At 51.8% G+C, this 18,939-nt stretch overlaps 3 protein-coding genes across 3 annotated transcripts; 1 reads left to right on the top strand and 2 right to left on the bottom strand.

Annotated features, from left to right (window-relative positions):
• Positions 1 to 68: 68 nt before the first annotated feature.
• VFPPC_04619 (ring finger domain-containing protein) lies at positions 69 to 2,282 on the bottom strand (the record flags this gene model as incomplete). The annotated part of the gene is made up of 5 exons (XM_018283948.1): positions 69 to 109; positions 186 to 1,851; positions 1,943 to 2,021; positions 2,171 to 2,195; positions 2,279 to 2,282. The coding sequence occupies 5 exons, from the start codon at positions 2,280 to 2,282 to the stop codon at positions 69 to 71; spliced, it is 1,815 nt and encodes a 604-aa protein (XP_018145236.1).
• Positions 2,283 to 8,090: 5,808 nt separating this feature from the next.
• VFPPC_04618 (NIMA-interacting protein TinC) lies at positions 8,091 to 11,177 on the bottom strand (the record flags this gene model as incomplete). Its single annotated transcript, XM_018283947.1, has 5 exons — positions 8,091 to 9,455; positions 9,532 to 10,076; positions 10,141 to 10,320; positions 10,431 to 10,988; positions 11,054 to 11,177. The coding sequence occupies 5 exons, from the start codon at positions 11,175 to 11,177 to the stop codon at positions 8,091 to 8,093; spliced, it is 2,772 nt and encodes a 923-aa protein (XP_018145235.1).
• A 5,673-nt stretch (positions 11,178 to 16,850) lies between these two features.
• VFPPC_04617 (high mobility group protein) lies at positions 16,851 to 18,648 on the top strand (the record flags this gene model as incomplete). The annotated part of the gene is made up of 2 exons (XM_018283946.1): positions 16,851 to 17,015; positions 17,866 to 18,648. The coding sequence occupies 2 exons, from the start codon at positions 16,851 to 16,853 to the stop codon at positions 18,646 to 18,648; spliced, it is 948 nt and encodes a 315-aa protein (XP_018145234.1).
• Positions 18,649 to 18,939: the final 291 nt, after the last annotated feature.

Raw genomic sequence — 18,939 nt, 5'->3', positions numbered from 1 at the left:
TGCCCAAGTCTTAGTAGTTGATAGCCGTATCATTCGTCATGTATGCTGCTAATGCTACACGTCACATATTAATTGAACCCAGGGAACGCCTTCGATATGACTCGCCTCCCTATTATCATCAGATTAGTACACAAGCTGTCAAAACAATCTACCGGGCCGCTCAGTGCGCTTAAAGGCAGGCTTACATCTTGGACGAGCCTTATCAGGGTCATCGAAGGGTGCATTGTTGTCAGCGATCTCTCGCATCCGTTCTCGAGCAAATGATGAGGGGCTGCCTCGCCTATTCGGTGCTCTGTCGTTCATGTTCAATTCGGCGTTCTCGGGTTGTGTGGGAAGTAGTTTAAGCGCTCGCGGTTTGGATTTCTTCGGCCGGGTTATTGCTATCGTAGGGGTCACTTGAGGCGGTTCCGTTGAATCCGTAGTCCTATTTGGTGATGATGACGAACTGTTGCTGTCGTCGCCTTCAGTAGAGTTTTGGTTCTCAGCCGTATTTGCGCTTCGTTTGGACGACTTTAGTGATTTCATAGGCACATCTGTCTTGGTAGAGGATGCATGGCCCAAATGTGACGCGCCAAATATCTTTCTTCCCCAGGCAATGAGCTTTTTGTCGCCAGATTCAAGTGAAATCTCTTCCAGGTCGACTCTTTCCCTCAGTCGCCTCAAAGCCCTTTCTCGGCGAACCATTCCGTTGGTGATTTTGGGGCTGTAGCCACGGGGAAGCATACAGTGCTTGCAGGTCGGACATAACGAGCTATTTTGTATGAGGAATTCGTCAATACATTCGGTGTGGAAGATGTGGCCGCAAGGCAATTCGCGGATTATTGTTACTCGATGTTCGAAGCTGGCTAAGCAAATGTGGCAAGTTGGTTGATAATTGGTGGCCGTGGTCTCGCCCGCGCCGGCAAGGTTCGATCGTTTGCTTCGTATGCTACGAACGCTTGGCGCGCCTGGAGCTGCTGCGTCCATTGCAGCACCAGATTCGCGGCGTCTCTTTTTCCGTGTCTTTCGCGTGCCGCCGGACGGCGTGGTTTGTGAGTGAGGAGTCGATGGCAAATCAAGTAAGTCAGGCTCTGCATTATAGGTGAATAGAGGGAACTGTACTACGTGCGTGGCAGGCACCGTCACACGCTTGATACCCATCGCCTCGAGATCGACCTCTCCGGATTGGACTCGACGCTTCAGGGAGTTGCGGTTGCGTCGTTGGATGAAATGCATGGCTATAGAAACGGTGAGGATTACAAAGAGGAGGGCACCGATGACGATGAGGATGAACGCCCAGGTCGCTGGCGGGTTCGATGGTTTATCCAACGTAAGCTTGGTCCATATGCGCAAATATGTCGTTCCATGAAGATTGTACAATCGCTGGACCTCCTCTCCGTGTGGAACTTGGGTTATGGAGCCAGAGTATAGGCTTAACTGCGTGATGATTTTCTGTCCTTGCAGCCCTGGAATCGCGAAAATGGGGAAGTGGTGGTTGGCTCGCCAAGCGCCGCCATCGCCCAGGTTCCAAACTGGAGAGTCGCCATCCTGGGGTTTATTGGTTGAGTTGTTGGGTTTGTAGAAGATGAAGGCCTTGACGGGGCCTTGCAAGGCTGAATTGAGATAGGCTTGCGTGCAATCGCTGCTGAACCATGGAGCAATGGCAATTAGGTTGAAGTTTGCGGGAGGGAGGTCTTTTCTTCGTGTAACATTTCGCGGAATGGAATCGTACTGTTGCACATCGCAAGTGGGAACGGACGAAATATCGGGAACGTACAGGAGGCCCTGTATGGAGCTATCAAACGGCGCGGCATTTGCTACGGATAAAGTCGTCAAATTTGTGTCGATTTGCTGCTCATAAGCTAGCTGGCTCTAGTTCACGCAACATCAAGTCAGTCAGTCTCTGCGGACGATTTCGCGTTGGTCCAAACTGCGTCAGGGCCCGGGGGACGGTGAAACGAACCGTTTGCTGCGAGAGGTTCTTGGATATTGTTGACGCGATTGTTCCCTCGCCGTTCCATCCTGGATTGCTGAACAAGTAGCTACAGTCATGTCAGTATTGGTGGGAAAGCGTCGGTAGCAGTTCGGGGCATTTGCGCAGGTATCAATGCGTGCCGCAGACGGTGAGGACATTGGCGTTGTCGGCGAGTGTTCGAAGACGAAATGGAATCAGGTGCAGACCAAAACGTACATGTTATTTTGAAGATCCGTGAGCGCTATAAACGTCAGCATCCAACAATTGTCAAGCAGCTAGGTATGAGCAAGGCCATTGAGATGGGAAGGTATTGCGCCGACATACACATTATTTCAACTCATGTCTCGCTATTGGGGGACAATGAAGGTCATTGCGGGCAGCCGGGCGCGACGGCGAGTACGACGGCTTTCGAATGACGACACTTTGAATACGAAGGGCCAAGAAAGAGACGAGAGACGGAAGGGTGACGGAAGGGTGACGGCCAGCGACGAAGAAGCAGAGAGGAGATATGGATTGTGTGGATAAAGAGAGAGATGTGAGTCGGAGGAATCGTTTGTCCAAGTCGTGGTTGGGCCGTTGGTCGAGTGGAATAAAATGGACGTTTGGACGTTAGTTGACGCTCTGAGCAAGGGGACATGGAATGAGCGAGAGAGTCTGGTCTGGCTGGCTCTGGTCTGGTCTGGTGCAAGTGAGCAACTTTGGCCCGTCTGGTCAGATCCAACGGCTGGTTGGTTGACTTATTAGAATGGAGTGAGGGACGTGAGTGAGAGTAGAAGTGGGCACTTGTCGAATGGGTAAATTCTGGATTCTGGATTCTGTCTGGTCTGGTCTGTTCTCGTTTGGTGGATGATGTGGATGAAGGAGCACTTGAGCTGAGCTGCGCTTTGGCTGGGCCCAACTCAACTCGACCCGATTCAACTGAAAGTGGACTGCACTGGCTGGGCTGGGCTGTGATGAAATCAAAACGGTCAATGGTGGTCCATGCCTCCCTGTGACTTTGGCCTGACTGGTAAAGTATTATGGCAGCCGGCATCACGAGTTGCCTGCAAGTACTGAAGTACCAGACTTGAAGCGGGCAGGCGCCCTGGTCAAACTCTACGGGGAAAGTATCCTGCGCGACTCAAGTTGGCGCTGCTGGTTGCTTTGCGCAAGAAACACGGCGCTGGGTACGAAATACTTGGTGGCTTCAATGGAACCAGGAGCACTTGAGGGGGGCAGGCAGGCAGGCAGGCAGTGGACGACGGATATCACGGTGGCAAGTGGGTTCTGGTACTCAAGTACCCAGGAGCCGGTGGGTACCCCATCTGGCTGAGGAAGGGACCAGTTGATATGGAAGGGAAGGTACGGCTGGTCTGGTACCTCCAACACACCAGTTGACCAGACTTGAGCAGTCCTAGCCCGGCTGTTGCAGGAAGGCGGGGCCACGAGTGGCTGCGTGTCCCTCCTTCCAGTCCATCTCCATCCATTCCATGTCTCGTCCATGTCTCTGTCTCCTCCCACCGTGGAAGCTTGTCCGTGCAACACTCTCCAGTATGTCACTCGGCGTTTCGTCTGCCGTATGCGCATTGCCCAATATTTGCAAATGAACTCGGACGAAGCCGAATCGGTGACAAAAAAAGAACCTCTTCCAAAAATGGCAAGCCCCAAATCACCAGATGGTTGGTTTCCCAGAGACCCCCTTGGAGCATGCGTCGGGATCCCTGTCTACGATTGAACTCGGTGCAAATGTGGCCGGCTAATGGGTCAAATATCCTCCAAAATTAGCCAGACCAGATTAAAAGCAAAGACCAGCCAGTTTCTGGACCGACTTAGACACGAACACTGCCCAGTGCGAAAACATGGAGTGCGGAACGGGCCAGCGCTCATCAAGCTTTGGCAAACCTGATCGACTCGCTTGCTCAATTTCAAAGAGACCAGACATTACCTGTAACCATACACTGTAAAGTCAGTGTGTCGTCCATACTTGGCTATCTCGGCTAGCCTCAACTGGCCTAATCGCCATAATATTCCAATTGATTTGACGGGTCCAGAGTGTATTGACACCGCTTGTACTCCTAGAGTCGTATCCAACGGCTGTGCGGTCTTCAACGGGTGTTTGTGGTCCTTCTCACAGCAGACGCCGCCACAATCTTCGATGAGACCTGGAGAACCTGGTGATGATTGTGTTTCAAGAACTGCTTTTGAAACTGTCACACCTGTTGATTCAATAACGCAAACGCAATCACTATGCCAGGGAAACACAATCCTTCGGTAACCAGTCACATGCGTGGCATTCTGACTTTACCATTTTATGTAGGAAATCCATTGAAAAAAAAAAAAAAATTGCTTCCTCTTGTCTTGTCAATCGCGGTAATACTTTGGTGGGATGCGCCAAAACCCTTGCCATCATCAGTTGCTGTTCGAATAGTAAACAGATATGGCCTTGTTCAAACCATCGGATTACACGCTCATCTTGAACAGGTAAAGACGAAGCCACTCATGCGAGATTGGCCGCTCGTATCTGGAGTACACAGCTGCAGACTAGACTAGCCGCTTACTGGCAATGAGACGCAAGTGGTGCTGGTGCTATTGCATGTCTGTGGCTCATGAAGCCAACAAGCAACGTCCATCCCCTCACCGTCACCTAGCTTCAGAAATAGCAAAAGGATAGTGTCCGGTGACAGCAATCGCACATGTATAGCGCCAACGGATCAAGGCGAGATGAAAGAAAACGGAAACAAAGATTTGCGGAAACCCTGCTCTCAGCCGATGTATGGCTACAGAAAGGCCAACTGGCTCTACCTCAGGCGATTCTTGTGCTCTGTTGAAGACGTTGGGGATGCGCCTCAGCTCGTTGAATCAAAGCAGTAATCCGCAGGGCAAGAAAGCTTTTCTCCAAGCATGCATAGAAGTTCAGGGACGCACGCACGCCGCCCAACCTTGATAGCTTGGAAAGCTCTCCTGTGGGACAAACCCCTCATGTTGATCATGACTTCAACGGGCGCGCAATGCTCTCAACAGTGGGCTCCGTTCCGCACGCAGGGTCATCAATGGATCAACGGGGATTTTCTTATCTCATCAGAGCAATTTCTGGAACGGGTATAATCATTTCTTCGCAATGTAATGAACGGCAAGTACAGTGTCATGCCAGTCAACACGTCTGTTGCTTGATAGCACAGTCGCCTTTCCAGAGACCGTGCTGATGATTAGCTCCTCTACAACACACGGCTTTCCCATGAGGAAGTTGTGGTCCACGTTGACCTCAACTTGTAGTGAGCAGCCACAAATGGTGCTGAGTAGCGGAAATAACTAGAACCCAAAAATAAACACGAGGGTTCTAACATGCGGATGATCTCAACTGATGTGCAAGTAAGAGCCAGGACTTTGAATTTGCGCACCAAACAAACCTTTATAATTCTCTCGGTTGCAGGGATCGTCGTGAAGCAGCGTCAGCCACAGGCGACCCCCGTCTTGGTTGTGAAGGCTTTATCGAATGGACATTGATGCTGACATGCAACCTGGCATTGATCTGCAGAAATTCACTGAAGCTTTTCAACGAAAAAATGGCTCCGTCCTCGAGGTTTGAGGCTAAAAAAGAAAACTGGTCGAAAGTCAGGCCATATTTTACCGGTCTAGCCCCAGGTTCATTCAAGATGATTGTCGAATCTTCTCTCAAGGACTCCATTCGCAAAGGACTTTTCCTGTCAGACAGCGGCAAGGCGGCTATCGGATGGAGACGTCAACTCCGGTCCGGTGTGGTCAATCATCATGGCTCTGGGTGATTCCTGATTTCAGCGACACGTAATGCCTGAAATGGTCATGTTGCAGATAATGGCAGGTAGCGGGGTGCTACAATTGCACAGCCAATTTGGAGGATCATCCCCAAGACGTGTCCGCGGTTGAGGTTTCACTCTCGGCACCGTGGTGAATAATTCTATTTGACACTACCTGTGAGTCCCGGACATGAGTCTCCCTACCCAGGCAACTAGGTACTAGGTAAGTAGCCTGGTTCAACTTTGGTATTACACGAATTTTGACCTGAAGCGACATGAGGCGGCACGCTAACGCGAACATAACTTTTCTTTAGACGCCGATCGTATTTCTGATTGAGGTAATGATCTTTTCGCAGATGAGGATCAATGGCTATTGCTGCGCTGAACATTGGTCAAGTGTAGTACCCAAGTTGCCAAGTGACGTCGCAGCGGATGCGCCGTGGATGTCGAATGGCAGTAGAGTCCAGTCTGGTTGTGTCTGGTGCCATTTGAACCGCCCCGGGAAGTTAAGTCTGATGGCCTCATCCAGCTAGGTTTGCCTAGGCTCTGGACATTTGATCGTGGACTTTGGTGTTGCCTGAGGCCGTAACGCGTCAGGTGTATCTGCCGAGCAAGTCAATCAGGTCTGTGTAGGTACATCTTCATGCTGCTCTGAAATTGAGCATTGATTGCTATTCCCAGGTCCTGGCAACACGAACGTCAATTCATCCATCCATCGCCGTCTCAATCAAGCCTTTGGGCGCATCGGGCATCGCTGGAAGTGGCCGACAATCATCTAATCCCCGCCAGCAGATCAGGTCAACGCTGTGGCTGAGCTGATGCGATGCTAGTATTACAAGACAGCTCCAGACCAACTTGGGTTGTCCCAAGAACATTTGAACCCATGGGATCCAGGAAAATGGGACGACAAAGGCGACTTCTCTCAACTTGAGAGATCCTATGCTGGTCAGCTGCTCTACTACCTCCACCGTGCACTTGACTCGTTACTCCCGGGAATTCAATCCTCGTCCTCATGCCTCAAGGGTGCCTTTCAGGCAATATTGTGTTCTCGCCCTTCGATTTTCAAGATGTACCATCGTTGATGGCCGCAACAGACACTCACACCAGACGGCTCTTGACAGAGTAAATGCCTGCTCTTGGCCTCCCACTCTTGGCGCTTGCAACATCACCGGCCCATTCCATCCGTCACAAGGCCAACGGATATCTCCCGATCATTGATGACCTGGGAGAGCCGCGCTACGGAAGGGCGTTGCCGACCCTTCCCCCCAGTTTAAAACCTTCTTTTTTTCCATTTCGTCACACCATGACTTATTAGCAAGGTTCACCAGATCATACTATCTATGCCTCGTGCTCCGTAGTCATGCTCAAGTCCACCTTGCCATTCTGGAAATTCAATCGCCGCGGGATATCAAAATCAAAATGGCCCCCTACCGCAAACACCGTGGTGGTCTGGAACACCTCGATTCGGCAGCTCCTAATCCTGATGGCTTATGCACAGTCAAGCATCCATGGATGATGCCCTGAGTGACAGGTTATCACATTGCCATGAATATTGGCCCGCGCCTTGTGCTGTGTCCTCCTCGTTATCCTCTCATTTGTACTCACCAAAACAACTAGTCGTACCAGTCGCGTTGGATTGTAAGTGCTTTGCAGTCGAAATAAACTTAGTTCCAGCATTCCCCCCTTGTCGCACGCATATCTTAGAACAATCAAGGCAGCTTTACGTCATGGAACGCGTCTGTTGTATCTGTATGGCTTGCAGATATTGTAATTGAGACATTGTCTATCATGGCTAGTCTGTGGCCAGGGTTTGTGGCCAGGTGCAACACGGGCCGTGAGTGACGCGGCGCGGGGTTTGACGCGACTACGTTTTCCTATAGGGTAGCTGCACTGATGTTTGAAGATTCTTCCCCGTTTGCCATATATCTTGACATTTCAGTTTCGTATTTTGGTGTTTACTGGTTTTTCTATATTCGAATATTGATTTTATTGGGCTTCTATGGGGATTTACTGCTCTGGCGTTGCACGGTTTGGCGTTGAAGTTTGGTCTACGACAATAATTTATCATGAGAACCCCTCCACCAAACCTGTGAGGGGTCTAAATTTGGTCCAAAACCACGGCACACTTCAATAGTGGACAGCACCCCAATTCTGCACAATCTCATCAATTTATGTGATCACTACAGGTACCTAGGTAGCCAATGAAAATCCAAACACACCATCGCGACGCGTCTTCCTGCGAACACAATTTTTTTTTTTCGTCCGACAACCGCTCCACGCCTCACTCCTCGCTCCTTCACAATGCATCATTCATTTCTCATCCAACGCGCCTGGCGCACAAGGACCATTGCTTCACAGAAGCACAGCCTGGAACATCTTCGCGTCTAGTAACCGTAGCCGCTACCACCGCCGCCGTATTCATTGTCACGACGACGTCCATGGTGTTCGCGACGGCCATAGCCCTCGTTGTCATCGTCATCATCACGGCGGTTATATGAATCCTCGCCGCGACGGCCATATGAATCGTCATCGCGACGACCCTGGTTGTTTCCACCATAGCCATCCTCACGGCCACCATAGCTGCTCTCTTCGCGGCCGTAGCCACTGTTACCGCCGTAACCGCTCTCCTGACGTCCGTAGCTGCTTCCCTGGCGACCATAGCTTTCGTTACCGCCGTAGCTACTCTCCTGACGGCTGTAACTATCATCTCGTCCGCCATAGCTGCTCTCCTGACGGCCATAACTGCTCTCTTCACGACCACCGTAGCTGCTTTCCTGTCGGCTGTAGTTGTTGCCACCGTAGCTATCCTCCTGTCCGCCGTAGCTGCTTTCCTGGCGGCCATAGTTAGTCTCCTCACGACGTCCGTGGTGTGTATTGCCACCATGGCTGGATTCTTGACGACCATATCCACTGCTGCCGCCATAGTTGGACTCCTGGCGTCCACTGTATCCCGTGTTCTCGTCATCATCGCGTCGTCGGCGGTTGTCATCGTCATATCGGCTACTACTCTGCTGGCTCTGGCCATAACCACTAGACTGCTGACTGTAGCCATAACCACTGCTCTGCTGACTCTGGCTGTAGCTGCTGTCCTGGCGTCCGTAGCTCGACTGGGTCTGCGAGTAGGAAGATTCATTATCGTTCCGGCGACTATCTCTCCCAGTATTCTCGTCACCGCCAAAAGCACCGCCGAGAATGGAGCCCGCCTTGCTCAAAAAGCCTTCGAGGCCGCCCTTCTCTTCCTCCTGCTGGTGCTGCTGGGAGCCTTGTCCCGTAGGCAGCTTGTAACCAGTATTCTCCTCGACAATACCCGAGATCATCCCCGTAGCCCCAGAGACAATGGCATCTGCCGCTGCCCCTGCAATCTTGTTCTCAAGAGTATCTGGCTCACCATAAAGTTTTCGCATTTTGAGCTTGCCAGCGCAACCATGGCCGTGGCCGGTGTCATCAACACCTTCCTTGTGATTTTCGCCCCTCTTGACACCTTCACGAGATAGCTTCTGGCGGTATGAGTTCTGCTCGTTACCGAGCTCACCCCACCAGGACCGCACCTCATTGAACATGGTATTACGAGCTTCGGTGACCCCGTCTCTACCCATGTCTCTCTGAGCTGGATGATGCAAGATACCGTTGATGACGCGATCACAAAGGCGATTAACGTCGGTGTTATCGTCGTCAATTGCATCCATGATTTGGGGGACGACCCAGCTGATCATCTTGGCCGCGGTTCGGCCGGCAATCTCGTTCAGGATCTAAGTGGAAATTGTCAGATGGCGGTGGCCCTAAGAAATATGATGGTGGCGGACCATCAATGGCAGAAAGACTCACATTCGAAAAGTGATCCTTGGACAACATGGAGTGAGTAGGATCTGTCGATCGATCGTCACTGAAAACGACATGCTGCTCTTGTTCACTGCTATGAATAACTTCGCCAGAGCCGGCTGCCAGCTCATTCTTGACCTGTCGAATAAGAGGTACAACGAATGGCGCCATAATGGAAAAGACAAACCGAGACAGCTGTTCTTCCAATTGCTCGATAATCTTCGGCAAGACGGGAATCTTCTCAACCGCTGAGGTGATGCTCTTCATAATATCGTCGTGGAACTCGATGGCAGGCATAATCTGCTTATAGACCTGCTGGACATAGACGGTGAATTCCTCTGGATCTCGTGGGGAGACAGACATATTCTGAACTTGGGCTGAGGCAGCATTGTCTTGAATCTCGTCAATTCGGTTCTTTTGGTTCTTCCCGCCGAAAAGGCCGTCTGGGATCTTGTCTAGGAGGTCTCGAAGCAAACTCGTATCTGAGTTCTTGCTGTCCTGAAGGGTACCTTCAAGCTCTTCAATCTCATTCTGGGTCATCTTGTCGGATACTGTTGGGGAACATGATTAGCCACAAGCTACACGCATGGGGCAAATCAGAGTCTCAATACAGACCTTCACCAACAACGGAGTGGAGGAAGTCAACTCCGCCAAAAGTACCGGTGACAATGGGGTAAACATCACCACGGGCACCTTGAAGACGGATACGGGTGTCTTGACCAACGTGAGGAAAGACGTCACGCTCGCCCATTTCGATCAGAGCCAGCTCGCAGTAGTTGCTATGGGCGAGAAAATCTGTATCAGATGCTTAGCACATATCTGACAGAAGCCTGCCGTTTGGCTGTGCCTAATGGTTATGAAAGAGACAATGGCCTTCAAACCGTAGGAGTGTATTCAAAACGAACCTTCCAAGCAGTGAAGACCTGTTCCCATGAGACGAAGGGATTCGTATAAATCCTCCTTTCTTCCACCATTCTTGTAGTTACGGCCAAGCTCGATGCATCGACTGAACAGATTTCTGACATGCTGAGCGGAAGTCATGATTCCGGCACGCTCGTTGGCGATATAGTTCTTCATACCGGACTCGGGGTCAATGGACAGTTCTCTACGCTCATCGATGGGTCCTCGCAGCCGGCGGTCATATTGTCTGGCATCTTGATTATCGGCGTAGTTCTTGGGGTTGTCGATGTGATCCTCAGGGCGATAGCATCCGAGACGATCAGCGGTAACCTCGAATTCGCCAGAGCCATAGCCAAAGGTCAAGAACCCAAGCACACAAAGGAGGAGTCGGATAGCCTCGGCGGAAACAGTCTTGACAGTACCAACGTCAATGGCCTGGGAATAATCCCGGAGCCAGTTGCCAAAGTACACTCTGGATACCATGATCTTGTTGAACTTGCTATGCTTCATGGCTCGAGCCATGGCCAGGGTGAGGAGGGCATCTTCGATATCACCGTGTCGCCCTGTGTGGAGGGAGTTGAGTTAGCTCACCATTGCTGGTGCTGCTTGTAGTTTGGGGTTTACCAACAGTTTTGGCCTTCCACTTTGGAAATGGAGGCGATGTTGCCGGCTCCGAAAGCTGCTACTGGCGTAGCCAGAGCTACAAGGACAATCAGCCCCAAGATGAGACCATGACTGCGAAGGTCGATCATTGTCCTAAAAGCTGAGGCGTTGTAGGGTGCTTTTGCTAGAATTGTACGTCTTTCTGTGATAGAATAGCAAGCTGTTGTAGCTGTGGTCGTCAGATTTCCGATAGTTGCCCGTCTCCGAATCTTTGATTGCTAGTTAGGTATAAGTTAACAGGCGATGAGCAATGAGAAGAACGGAGAACGGAACGTATTTAAGTAGTTGAAGTAGGCCAGAATCAAGAAAGCTGGGAAGTGATGTGGACAAGAGGGAGCCAGGAGGGGTGAAGGAGGGGCAGCAAGAGGTCAAATATTATTTGGGGCAAGGTACTCCGTACATGCACAGCACCCCAAGCGTGGACCGTCGTCACTCAACTTCACGGGTGGCAACGATGATGGCCAATGTTTCAAGCCGTTTATGGTGTCCAGGGTTCATAGCACTCAATCTGGGTATCTGGACAATCAATCCAACCAGACAAAATCCCACTTAGTACGAAGTAGCTGGGGTCCAATCTGGAGCCCGGCGCCAGACCACTCCAAACACTAGCTTCGACACTGAGAGTACAATTATTTTCGTTCAGCAACATCCTGAAGTCCACAAGCAGGTTGCAGTGAAAAGGACATTGTGCTAGATAAATTAGGCACCCTGATTCTCCAGAGAATCCAGTTATCCAACATGAGATGGTATCCAGAAGACAATTGAGCCAACCGCCCCGTACCTACTCCTAACTTTGCAAGTCGTTTGGGATGATGTCAAAGCCCCTCTTCGACATCTGGAGCTGCCGAGGCGGGACACTCTCCTAGTTCTTCCATACAAGCTATTCCTACCTGAGGTCACTGGTAGACAATCGATTAGTCCGCCAGGTCTCTTGGCGGCACGATGCAACAGGGGTTGAAGCAACAGCTATTGCCTACAGCATCTGACGCCTCCCTACCGAGTGTATAGACACTGATCTTTGCCAAATTGCTTGGCATAGAGGTCAATCTATTGACAGTTCTCTTCTCCTTTGGCTCCTTGCTAGAATAGCATACGCCATGTTCCTGATGAAAGCATCATGTTAACCATGACATTGCCCCTCTTCATTCCCGACACAGCCTCTCTGGCGCTTTAAGGGTGCCCAGCAAGCTTAAATCAAAGCCAGTCAACCGTGAATGTTGACTCGCTCCCTGACAACGGCTTTCCCAGTGTACCAATGAGCTCCTGGAGCGGGTGGCCAAAAGCCGTTTCCTGTGGCCTGGAGAGGCAGGCTGAGTAACAAGGATGCATTGGCACATGCTGTCAAGGTACGAGGACGAGAGTTTCGAGCCGCCCCGCTCGTTGGCCCCTCCCTTTGTCCTCGTTTGTCGTTGGAGCTTCAGGCTCGGCCAGGGTCCAAGCTAGAGTTCCACCAAGCCAATCCTGAAACAGTCGATGGTCCAGGTGCTCTCAAGCTGTGAAGTCCTTCTGCCAACCCCGCACGATGCTCACCAACACTCCGGAGGCGAGATCCCATTGCTGAGATGGGCGTTTGCCAGCCGGCCTCGTAACTAGGTTCCGTCGATATTGCTGGAGGCGGCTGTTTCAGTGGTCAGTTTTGAATGGCGTGGTTGTATGAGCTGAACAGCCAATAACTTTCACGTCATAGACGACGTTTAGCTGGGAAAATAATGAGCTTGCTGCAGCAAGCGACATTCGGTGCAGCTTTACTCACATCTTGAGCCGCAGTATATAACAATGGTTGATGCCATCGTACCACTTCCGGATACATAGGTGCTCAGGTAGTTGGGCCGCTGAGTACAAACGAAATCTGGAACCGAAAACCATGGTTTAGATTTCTGATTCAACTTCGAATCAAAGTTGCATTAGTGACGATCCAGTGCCGGTGAGAAAATGACATCCAGCTGAACACCTTCTGATGCAGGTGGGTATAAGCATCACAGTCTCCGACATTTCGGCTGTAGGAAAACAACCCAGCCAGTGCATATCCTGAGTGAGGTTCACTGGAGAAGTACGTGGGCATGTCCCATTGAAGGTTTTTGGGGTTCTGGGCAAATGTTGAATTTGATATAGGGCGGTGCACAGGGCGACTGTGGTTGAAGACTTGGTAAAATAGTGACGCGTTGAGATGCCAAAAGGAGATTCTTGGCCTTGGTATTTGACATTGTGGAGGAAAGGATGAAGACACAGATCGAGGTGGGCGGACGTTGTTCTTTGTTGGGAACAGTTTCGAAAATTGATTTGGAGGCAGGTGCTTCTCTGCAACTCTTGCCGAAACACGGGAATAAGAAGTCAGAATGCCAGTATAGGCGGGCAGGAGCGAAGGACAGGCCAGTTTGGTGACAAAGTGACCAGGTTTTGAATGGTCACTTATTCGCTGGTGATGATGGCAATGTGAACGGCCGTGTCATGTGGACAGCACTGGAATGGGCTTCACTTGGTGTGCTGGAGAGGCAATTGACAACTTCATGGACGTGGCTGTCTGGATGCCAGGTGCTATTACTGGGTGCTTCTGAAATCAGCGAAGTCAAGGTAAGAGCAGTTACATGGAGAGACCGAAACGAATCACTATGGACGGCCACGGGTGGGATGAGGAAGGGACAGTTCTCAAGACTTGTCTGGTCAGCCATGAGCTAGGAACCTCCGTGTCGCTGTCTGTCTGGTCTGGTCTGTCCTGACAACAGGCACGGCTCAGGAGACACTTCGCTGAGAGGTTGGCACCAGGAAGAAAAAGAACAGTGCAGCAGCAATGGGTTGACCAAAACGTCAACTGGCGCAGAGCAGTGGTTGGGCAGGGCAGCCTTAATTGACCACATTGGCGATTTCGCAGAAACCAGACAGACCGATGAGGACATGTGAAACAGCAAGCAACGTCAGGGGCAGTCAGTAGCGGCCATGTGGGCAACTGCTGAGAGTCGAGCGGTCGTTGAAGCCAGCAAAGTATGACTCGAGTTTGGAGTGGTGGAAGAACAAGGTGAAATGACAGCAGCATGCTCTAAGCATGCTTGGGCGAGTTGACATTGTTCACGAAAAGCCAAGACTTGAGCGCAAGGAGGCCGGCGGCCACTAGCCTGGGTCAAATGCCTCATCGAATCGTGCAGACATCGAGCCTGCCAGACGTGCCTCTTCTCTTCATCTGCCTGCCTGTGGCTGGCCGTGCTGAAATGTACACCCTCGAGCCCGAAGACGCTGGAACGATAGCGGGGTTCAAGGTTTAATGTTGCGTCGAAGAGTCAATGGTGCCATCTGGCAGACGAGAAGAAGCATTGCAGCACTGTCATTGGCGGGGACAGTGCTGTGCCACCATACCATGTCCGGCGCCTACGTGTCAACCAGACTGGTCCGGCCACCTCCACCAGCTCGATGGTTCAAATGCCATGTTCCAATTACTCTGCCAAGGTATGGTGTTCGCACCGAAGTTGAGCCTGTGGGTTGAGTGATCGAGATTTGGCTGGGCGTGGTCCTCCCAGACCGCCATCGAGAAAGGCGATAGCGACTTCAGTGAGCCGCCAAAAATGTCTCGCAGAGGTCATCCCCCAGCATAACGGGGGCTAATCATGAGGAACAAAGGCATCGTCAAGACAACACCGTCCACTTAGGAGATTTCAACTCAACGCATATGAAAAAAGAGCTTACAATTGCATAGGCATTTGCTAATATGCGCATATAACCGCCGAGTTGGTACGCATCACTGGATAATTCAAAATATGACGATGATAGTGCTGTACTGCAGTGGTACAATGGAATTTCAACAGCAATGTCTACGTCCAGTCTGAGTGAGGGAGAGTGATGGTGGTGACGGTTTGATACGCAACAAGTGGTGTGTTGCCATGGGTGGAGGGAATTCGAAATCGCAAAAGCATTATCCAAAATACAGTGTATATTGAACCGAATCAATGTCTGGTCTGCTTGCTCCAGCTCTGGCGTCTAGTCAGACTGTGACTTTTAGCGTGGAGAGCGTAATATCGTCGCGTGTCCGGCTGTTCCAGCGGATTCAGGCTCTCACTGGTGGTGAGAAATGGTGGTTGACCAAGACCATGGGACGTCGGCAAGAATAGTAGCCAGGTCAAATTACCTCATCGCCACTGTTGACGCTGTGCGAACTCCAACGTGGCTGTTGCCATGCTTGAGGCTGGGAGGGGAAGCATCTTGATGGGCGAGATGGATGGTGGACGCATCTGGGTACTTCAGCAGCCACTCTGAAGCAGACGGTAATCGCCCTGTCTCAACAACCAGACGTTCCACAAGTTCAGTACCCAAGCATCTCGAGCGTGTGGAAGATTACAGCGGCTACCTGCGGATGGTGCTGAGAACCTGTCGGTCCATAAAGTACACAACGGTCTGGGAGATTGAGCTGGGCAGCCGGGGACAATGGTGGAGGGCTGCATCTCGAATCAGCCTTCTAACTGGTCACTGGAGGTTGAGTGAGCGCTTTGAGGACCGGAGTCTGAGGGTACTGGAACCTGAACGGTAGCTGGCACCGAGGTTGAGGCTTTTAGCGTGTCAGAGGGGACCGGTTGGCCATTTGATTGTTATTATTTCAAGACACCAGACGCGACGTGCTGGGGTGGAGGAGATGGCGGGATGTGGCAAGATGGGCCAGACTGGAGAGTGGCGGATGGACGCCTGGCACCAGTACATGCAAGGTCATGAGCCAACTTTAGGAGTTGGGGAGGGCTGCCAGCTTGGGGAGGACATTTGGAGAGACAGGGGAGCAGGCAACATTTGAACATTGAACGGATGCATCTGAAGCGAGCCAGCAGTGGGGGGAAGGGGCAGAAACCTGAGGGAGCACCACCAGACGGAGACGGGTCTGGCCTTTGGAGGGAGCGAAGACGGGGGGAGATTTGCTGGCAACCTGCCTCAGGTGCCAGAACAGAGCCGCTCACTTGAGCCTCACAAGCCGACTTGGGAGTCTGGTGCCAGAAGGAGGGAACATCAAAAACGGCCCAGCCGAGCACCACATGCAGCAGACAAGCACTGTCTGTCAGGTTGTCCCAACATTGAACATGAAGCATCAATGATCAGGCTGCCCCGCCCAAGCCTCAGCCCACTCATTTCATCACTCACCAGTGACCACTCAGCAGTCCAGATGTCAGGTCTGGTCTGCCCACTGTCCATTCAGCGGTCTCGCTGGCACCCGTCTGCATCAAATCCATCAGTCCTGTCCCCATCCAGCGTCCCGATGTCCCATCCAGTCTGGCCGAGTCGAGTCCCGCCCACTTGCGCTCCCACGCACGCCTGACCAATTTTTTTCGATTCTTTTTTTTTTTTTTTTTTTTTGGCCAGGTCGCCCACCCAGTCTGGCCAAGGTTGAGTGCGGCAAGCTGGTTGCTGATTGTGCACCACTGCCTTCGCCCCTACATTCCTACATATTTGGCACACCACCCACCATCCCCCTCCCAGCCCCCGAATTTTTTCCTCTTCTTTTCCTCTTTCCCTCAGCTCCCTCTCAGCGCGTCAAAACGAAGCCCACAATCAGCCAGTTCCCCAAGGCCCAGGCTCCCTCCCCCCAAAACACTTGACAGTAACTCCTCATCCGCCACAACCTTCCCCCTTCTATCCACCACAAAACATCGCCATCGTGCACCCGCTGTGAAGTGAATACAGGCGTCTCGCTACAACACCAACAGCACACATCTTCAGCGACTGCGTCAGAGCACTCGTCGCGCCCCAAACCCAAAAACCCACAACTCCATACACAACCACCAACTCGCAGCATCATGCCGCGTCAGAACAAGAAGGCCGACGACAAGAAGGTCGCCGTTGCACCGGCACCAACCATGATTCCTGCTCCCACAGCAGGAGTTATTCCTCAACCTCCCATTCCCATCGGCGTCAACCAGCGCGTTGTTGACAATGAGAGCTTCCTCCGTGTCCGCGACTCGGTAAGTTTTATCAATTCTTTTCCGTCTCTTGTCTCTCCATTTACATGATTTCACGCCGAGAGCATGTCTGGCGCAAACGCGAGACGATGAGCTTGAGCTGCATTTGTTTGGTTGAGAAATCTCATGCAAGTGCTTGAGAAGCGTCAAGAAAACAGCAATTGCACATTTGCATGTTGTGCAATAGTCAGTCTGTCAACTAGAATGTAGAGACCTGGACAAGAGCAGCTTCCACTTGAAGCTCACCGGTCTCTGGAGCTGCTCCTTCTCACCCAGTCTACAAGCTCACGCGCTCTGCTACTGCACTTGCCTTTATCCCCAAACAATCGCAGCGTAAATTACCCATGAGCTCTCGAAGGGATTTTTCCAATTTTCCGAGAAATTACTCGACTCCCACCTCCTCTTGTCAATCATTTTTTTTTTAGGCGCCTGCATACAGCGCAAGACGCGACTGTACGAAGCTTGGCCCGCCTTTTGTTTACATTTACGTCCCATGCAAGATCAAGACCCCGCGCCGCGCCTGACCTTGGCGCTGCCCCCACCATCAACGCCATTCAACGGCTGGGCTGTGACCAGTCCAGCGCGTCTTGCAGGGGTACATGTAGCTCAGCTACAAGCATTCAAGCATTCCATTTCAAGCATTGGACCTTCGATCTCCAGCAGCCTTGTCGGCTCTTAGCTTCGGCCAGGCTGCAACTTGATCTTGGTTCTGGAAGCTTTGGGGAATGCCATGCACTCGGTGCCAGTCAAGCTCACATGTCACCATTCAATGTTTACCACCCTCGCGCACTCCGTTTCTCACCATTTTCCAACATGATTTTGCGATGGAAGCATGTGCTAACTCAATCAACAGGCTGTTGGCCGCCTGAGCACCATTTTGGAGCTCCTGCGATCTTTCACCCAGGACTACATTCGCCAGACCAATCTCTTGCTTGGTGAGCCCACCGCTGAAGGTCAGGTTGATCTTCTCAGCTCTTTCGAGACTGCTGCAGCCCAGCTCATGATGCCCGTCGGTGCCGAGATGGCTGCCCCTGTTGAGGAGAAGAAGGAGCGCAAGAAGCGAACTCATGATCCCAATGCCCCCAAGCGCCCTCTCACTCCTTACTTCCTGTATATGCAGCATGCCCGTTCAATCATCGCCAATGACCTTGGTTCTGAGGCCCCCAAGGGCGCTGTTCAGGAGGAGGGCCAGCGCCGATGGGCCAACATGAGCCCGACAGAGAAGAAGGGCTGGAACACCGCTTACCAGTACAACCTGCGTCTCTACAACGCCCGTGTTCACTCCTACAAGAATGGCAACCCCCTTGCCAAGAACATGAGCGATGAGGAGGCCCTCAAGTATGCCGATGACTTCCAGGTCCCCATGCCAACTATCAAGGACGAATCTGCTCAAGAGGCTCCTGCCAATGATCAGGATGCCATTGCCGAGCAGCTCCAGGACGAGGCCAAGACTCCCAAGAAGGCCGCTCCTCGCAAGCGCAAGACTGCCACTCCTGCTGCTGACACCACTATCACTGAGACGGCCAAGGCCACTCCTGCCAGCCCCGATAAGAAGCGAAGACGCACTTCCACCAAGCCCACAGAGGACAAAGAGGAGCCCAAGAAGTCTGGACGCAAGAAGACTAAGAGCTCTTAGACGTCTTGATACTTCTTCGTGTTATATTGAAAGCGCTTCCTTCTTTAGTTCTCCATGGTGCACCCCCCCCCCCCCCCCCCCCCCCGGCGCCAACCTGTAATTGCTCTCCGATGGCGGGGAGCTTGGGTTGACCGTCCAGCACCAAGCACACCTTTGTCTATATGCATTAGATGAAGGTGCACGATGTCCTCATGTGACATCAGGGCCTTAATCACGCCGTTAAATCTCCTAACGTCTGTCGGAAGTGATTCTCTCTCGTCTCGCCTGCTACTTTCATTTTTCCATGTCAGT

The sequence above is a fragment of the Pochonia chlamydosporia genome, chromosome 3 (genome assembly GCF_001653235.2).
Source record: "Pochonia chlamydosporia 170 chromosome 3, whole genome shotgun sequence".
Taxonomy (NCBI): domain Eukaryota; kingdom Fungi; phylum Ascomycota; class Sordariomycetes; order Hypocreales; family Clavicipitaceae; genus Pochonia; species Pochonia chlamydosporia.
The sequence above is the reverse complement of the archived record's forward strand: the minus strand, read 5'-3'. Positions and strand labels throughout refer to the sequence as shown.